The sequence below is a fragment of the Phascolarctos cinereus genome, unplaced genomic scaffold, assembly GCF_003287225.1.
Source record: "Phascolarctos cinereus isolate Bilbo 61053 unplaced genomic scaffold, phaCin_HiC Scaffold_2;HRSCAF=192, whole genome shotgun sequence".
Taxonomy (NCBI): domain Eukaryota; kingdom Metazoa; phylum Chordata; class Mammalia; order Diprotodontia; family Phascolarctidae; genus Phascolarctos; species Phascolarctos cinereus.
Window position 1 is genome coordinate 317,836,440 of NW_027555625.1, and position 6,850 is coordinate 317,843,289.

Genomic DNA, 6,850 nt, shown 5'->3' on the forward strand with positions numbered 1-6,850 from the left:
TCCATATATATTTCTGAAACTGACTGGGGCAATGTCTGGCGTATCTAGACTAGATAGAAATACATAGTTGTTTTAATTTACTGAAGATCTTCTGCAAGGTAAGGCTGAGCAACTTTGATCCCCAAAGCATGAGTCTCACCATGTTTGTAGCATTTTGACGGCCTCCAATTCAATTCAATAAACAATTATTAAGTACTTGCTATTGCAAGGCACTATGGTAAGTGCTAGGAATATAAAGATAGATGTGACAAAAGTCCTGCTCTCAAGGGTTTAGAGTCTAATAAGGGAGAAAAAGTAAATACACAAATATCTGTTATATAAGATAGTGTGGTCAGTACAAAGGAAACGTCAAGGCAATGTTCTGTCAGAAGTTTTGAGGAATGAGGGAGAAATTACATGCAACTGGGAGCATGGGAAAGGCTTTATGGAGAAGATTGTACCTTATTTGGTCCTTGAAGGGAGGACATTTAACAGATAAAAGTGTGGTAGGGGAGAGAAGGAATCCATTCTAGGAATAGGGAATGGGAAAAAGTAAAGGCATGGACATAGGAGAGGATAGGACAAGAATGGAGAATAGAAAAGGATCCATTTTGCCTAGAACATAGTATATGTGGAGGGGAGAAGGATGACAGAATACTGAGAAGGCACGGGGGAAACTGGATTGTGGAAGACCTTGGATGCCACACTCAGGAGTTTATACTTTGGCAACAGGGAGCCTCTGAAAACTTTTTAGTAGAGGGGTAATGTGACCAGAACAAGTTGAGTCCAGCAGATTTGTTTGTAGGAACAGAGGGGTCAGCTTATGATGTCAACTCAGAAATAAGTCATTGCCATCCAAAACTACAGAAATGTCATCCTTAAGGAGCCCTGATTTATTAATCAATTTGGCGTATTCAAGAGAATGATAGAAACTGCAATATCTCATTATGGGCTATAAAGATTTAGCACCTTTCAAACACCTAGCAAAAAATGACCTGATAGCTTAGAATTATACATTAGAATCTCACTGTTCATGGACAGATGACAAATCCCTATGCTATAAAGACAAACTTCAAAATATCCTGAAGAGCTCAGCCAGTAAATTATACTGTAATGGGACCAATGTTTATTGACTGGCTGGCCAGACCATTATCATAAATTAACCTGTTGCGCAAAGTTGCCTAGACACAACATTGAGACATAAAAATTTAAGAAGAGCCATTTTAATACATATTACCATACCAAATCTCTAAGCTTCATGGAACCAATAGCTTTCAAAATATAGTCATGTAGCAGACATATCAAAATCACACAGAAACAAAATGAGGTACTATCACTGTTGCAATGTCTGCATTCAAGTTGTACCAAGGGTGCTGTCAGTGAGCCCTCAGAGGATGAGCTAGCATCCTAATACTGTTACTCAACTACAAAATGCAGTTATTTTATCCACCTGTAGAACATTCAAGAATTAATATAGCAAGATAATGAATTGTCCCAGGACCATTTCTATGTGACCCTTATCAAAAAAGATGAGAAGAATAAAAATAACATTAATCATAACAACTTCTGACATTTATGTAGCACTTTAAGGTTTAAAAAGCATTTTATAAGCATTATCTCAAATGAAGATTCTTCAGACAGTGATATTAAGAGTGAATTGTAGAGGGGATATGATGGAGGAAGCAATGCAGTTAAGAGGTTACAGTTGTCTAAATGAGAAGAGATGAGGCCTGGGCAGTTAGAATAACCTAGATAGGAGTGGGCTGATTTGATTACAAAGGTAGAATTGATAGGAGTTGGTAACCAATTGGATTTGGGAGGTCGAATGAAGGTTAAGAATCAAAAATGACATTAAGGTTACCAGTCTGAGTGACTGAACAGCAGAAATATAAATGTTAGAAGGAGGGGAAGATAAATTCAGTTTTAGATGTGTTGAATTTGAGATATTGGTGGGATACCTAGGTAAAAATATCTAGTGGGCAGTTAGAAATATGATATTAGAGCTCTGGAGATGAGAGTGGAGATGTAATTTGAGGGAGGGGGCATCATTAGCAGAGGTGATAATTGAGATCAGGAAAGTAGATGAAATCTCCAAAGAATCATCCACTGCTATCCATTTCAGTGATTTAAGCTATCTTGGTCTTGGTACCATTCAATACTTAGGCATGGTTTATATATATATCTGGAAGCCTATTCTGCTGTCTGATTCAGAGATTTTCCAGAATATGCCTGCTAGATGTGAGACATTACTTAGTAACCCTATTGAGAAAATGGTAAGGCTTTCCAAATAATGGTTCACAACCTAAATGACTGCTTAATTATATCTGGTGAATCAATGGTAATTTTCCAGTAAGGAGATAGGGAAGTTTGCACCTATAAAGGGCAGCCACATAGTTAAGTTGTTAGAGTGAAGTTTTATTGTCATTTTATAGCTTTGCAATTTCAGCAATCAAGAGCCTTTGATCTTGTGTACCTTTCTTGCAATTAGAATATGCTGCCACCAGATAGTGTGATCTCAGTGTCCAGACCATACATGGCTTTATTAGCCTTATCTGAGAACCAGATTAGAACCATATCATTCCATTTCTTTGGGAAGAACAAATAAAAAACACAACTCTTTTATTAAAACATCTTAAAATAATTTCCGTGAAGCAAACGTTTCACAAGTAAACATATAGACCCACTTGGGATCATTCTCACTAATCATTAATCACTGATTCCTCTCTATCAGCTTTGAGATCTGGAAAAATTATAGACAAAAAAGAGAGTTAAGATTTGAGAGGGGTCCTTAGATTAGTCTAGGGACACAAAGTTAATCATTAAGGATGTAATCTTTTAAAAGTTTTATGAAAATCTTAACAATGAATATTAATACAACAAATTTCCCTAGAATTTATTTACATTTAAATTAATGCATCGTAACAACTTTTCAGTCACTTCTTCTAAGTCCTTATCAGGATTCCTTGTCCATTCATTCTCATTCACTTTCTTTCTTATTTGGTTGAGATTATTATGTATTTCATTCTCCTGGTTCTTTTTTTCTTCTTTGCATTATTTCATAGAGTTCTTTGAGGATTTCTTTGTATTCCTCATATTTGTCAATATTATACTGCACTATTGAATTATATTAATGTACTACAATTTATTTAACTGTTCCTCTATTGTTGGACATTTAGGTCGTTTCCAGTTGTTTTTTTGTTTGTTTTTGTTTCTATAATTACATATAATGCTGCTATGAAATCTTTGAACAGATAAGTGGGTTTTTTTTTGTTTATTATAAAACTTTCAAGATATATTCCCAGGAACTCCTGGGAATTTTGTAGAGGGTATGATTATTTTTATAACTTTTACCATATGTTGACAGATTGCTCTCCAAAAATATTCTATTAGTTGGCAATTCCACCAACAGTGAATGAATATGTTCCTTTACAATTCCACCTGCATTTAATAATAAAAACAGACCATTCCTATGAATAGATAATTTGGCAATATAATTGTTACTTGAAAATTTAATTATTACTCAGAATAAAGTGTTAAATGAATGTTTGACACATACAGAGGATACAAATAACTGCTTTGGGATTGACCAAGACGTCTATGTACATATAGACATAAAACTGGCAGAAGGTAGAATCTGTTTTAGGCTCTGTGTGTTTCATGAGTCAGAAAGATCTAAAACCACATGGAGTGTTACAGAATTGGTGGGGTCCTGTGTTCTCTGCTATACCATGTAGGGACCAATGCTCCCATGTCTGAATCAAAGAATCTTAAGTCTGACTGAGCCTTTAATCAGCACTTGTCTCTTTCTTTAGTTCTGAGACCTCTGCTGCATGATGCTGAGCCTTCTGTGTGTATCATTGCATCCCAGGCCCTTTGCAGAGTACAAAATGCAGGTGTAGAACCAGAGCCCAGACCTGTAATGGGCAGGTTGAGAAAGCTTTTCAACTATGTCTATAATTAGAAATACTTGGGACCCACAAACATCAGGTGAGAGCCAGCTCCATGTATCCACGTATCTTCTATACACAGATAGAAGCTTTGACGCCCCTGACTTTTTCATACTTAACAAAAGCAGTGAATGATCTGGGATACCCACTACTTTACTTAAATGACAGGACATCTTTCTTGCAAACTCTGTGACGAGTTAGAATAGTAATATAGGGTAGGGCAAACTTTAGATTCTGTTTGAGGAAGCAATGAAATAAGTGCTACATTTTGGACCTGTGCTGGATTTGCTGGAAAATCCAGATAGATACGTCATAGCAGGTAAACACTGTTACAGTAATGAGTGACTCCAGTCTAGTTAATTCAGGATGCTGTGGTCCAGGGAGAAGGGGTTGGGTTCCTTTCTGTAGTACAGGAGAACCTCTCTGCTTATATTTGTGTGGTGCCACTTTTGAAGCCTCAAGACTTACTATTATCTTTTTCCCCATAGGCTATACCACCAACAGGGAGAAAAGAACTCAATATATATGATTTTTGTATAGTTTACTTGAGAGAAACTTTCACTTATGTCACTTAAGACTACTGTATTTCAGCTATTTAGAAAGGTTGAGGAAGTACTCAATAAAAATTATGTTAGAGATTTCAGAAGGATCTGTTCACTTCAAAATTTTTATTATTTTTATAAATGGATTGTGTTTTTTTCTCCAAGAGTTGGCTTTATAACCCTTAATGAAATCTCTGTGCTCTAAACAAAAATTTCTGGAATTTGCATTTTGTTCAACTTCAGTGTATTGAACTTAAAACATTATGTTGCACGTTGCCATTACTGTAACACAATATTAAATATTTAAACAATAAATATATTTGATACACTTATTGTCAATTCATGTTTTTTCTTTTATGTGAGGCTTTCTCCTCCCTCTTATAATGTAATCTCTATATAAGTAGTAATCATTTTGTATAATTGCAAGATAAAAGCAAGCAATAAGCATTTATTAAGTACCCACTATGTACTAGGAATTGTGCTAAATATTATGGATACAAATCCACGTAAGACAGGAACACCAAGTAGCCCAGGTTGGCAGTATCCTTCTGGACTGATAGTTTGGAACCAGACTGTCACAGGCTTTAATGACCAACAGAAGAGTTTGTATTTTATCCTAGAGGCAGTAGCTCTTGAGTAGGGTACTTGTCATGATCAGACCCAGATGGTAGGAATGTCGTGTGTGGAAGATGTATTGGAGAAGGGAGACTGGAGTCAGGGAGACAAATTAAGAGGCTGCTGAAATAGTGAGAGTTACGAGAAAAGAGAGAAAAACTGGGATATCTTGGACAAAAACTGCACTGTTCTTCCCACCAACATTATCACCCTTGCTGCCTCTCTCAGTCACCCTGCCCTGTAATCAGGGCAGGCTTTAGGCAAAACCATGAAATAGATAAAGTTTGTCTCTGGCACTTCTAGCCTCAGTTTTTTTACTTGTTCCCATTCCATACCCCAGTGCCCTTTTTCATTCTCTTCTTTTCTCCTACAAAAATCTATTCTCAGTAAAGTATTAACAAACTCAAATCTTTGAATTATAAACTCATTTACCCTAAGATGAAAATGAATAGTAGAGTTTAATATGTTAACTCTTTAAGGCATATTTGCATTTTAAAAAGGGATAAATCCCTAAGTAAAAGGAATTAATCTTTAATTGAGGAATTTCCTAGTATTCTTGAACAGAGAAGAGTTTGGAGGGGGGAGAGTTGGGATTTTCTTTGTTTTTTGTTCTTTTTTGCATAGGAGCCTTCTGCTGTCTGTGAAACATCATATATACAACTACCTACTCTGCCTACTCCTAAAGCCAACTCTGTCTGAAAGGAACCTTAATCTTCACCAGAATTTGCCAATTTCTTTTCACCCTAAATCACCTACACACTGATAAGCAGTGGAGGAAAGGGAAGAAGAAATGAAAGGAGAGGAGAGGGAAAAGAACAAATTATCTTGAGAGAAATTACAAGATTGATTTTAGTCCCATCTTGGAATGCTTCAGGCAACAAAAAAGGGCTGAAAATAGGTCCTTCCAGTGGTGGAATGACATCTCATCTCATTTTTTTCCTCTCTCTTCTGAGTGCTTTACTACTAAATGATTTATTGAATATCTTCATTTTTCTCTTCACTTCCCTTAGCCTCTCTGACTTCTGGCATGGGCAAACCTGATTTTAAATGGTTCCTATGGAAACTAAAGAATCATTTAGAGAAAAAAAGTCATCTTTTTTTAACAGAAATAGTGAATGGGATGAAGATGGAGAGAGAAAAAAAAACAGGGACAAGGGAAGAAGTTGGGAGAGGAGAAGTAGGGAATGAATAGAAAAGATGCTGATAAATATTTATGTTAAAGATACTTTTAAAAGGAGAGGAAGAACAAAAGGTATATTCTTAGACTTTGATCTTTTTTACTTTGGATCCCAGGGTACTGGTTTCCATTAGAATTTTCCCAAAGCCCAAAGGGCTTTAAAATGGTTGTGTCTCAGTAATTATACATCTGGCATCTGAGAAGCCATTTCCAGGTCAATAAGCATTAAAGCACCTACTGTGCTAAACTTTGGAAATTCAAAGAAAGGCAAAAATTCCCTGCCCTCAAGAAGCTTACAGTCTAATAAACCATGTGTACACAAGACCCAAATACCAATGCATCATGCCTAACTGAACATTGTTTAAGATTTAAGATTATTCTGATAAACATTTAAAAAACTTCTACTATCTGCTAGGTCAGGCAACAGTCCCTGCCTCAGTGTTAAATAGGATCAAGAAAAGATGGACTATGTTAAAGTCCATAGAGACATCTTGGGATGGTGGTCATGATCAGTAAGTGATCAACTTGCAGACACGTGCGGTCATTTGTAATCTTTTCTTATTTCCCTTTGCGTTCATATTTGCTCTTCC

General features: G+C 36.1%; 1 protein-coding gene across 1 annotated transcript in view; it reads left to right on the plus strand.

Moving 5' to 3' along the window:
* MROH8 (maestro heat like repeat family member 8) overlaps positions 1-4,738 on the plus strand; it is a 62,050-nt gene extending 57,312 nt beyond the window's left edge. Inside the window, 1 exon segment of the mRNA XM_078150225.1 lies at positions 3,792-4,738. Within this exon segment, the coding sequence (XP_078006351.1) occupies positions 3,792-3,940 (149 nt within the window). The 3' untranslated portion in view covers positions 3,941-4,738.
* The last annotated feature ends 2,112 nt before the right edge of the window (positions 4,739-6,850 follow it).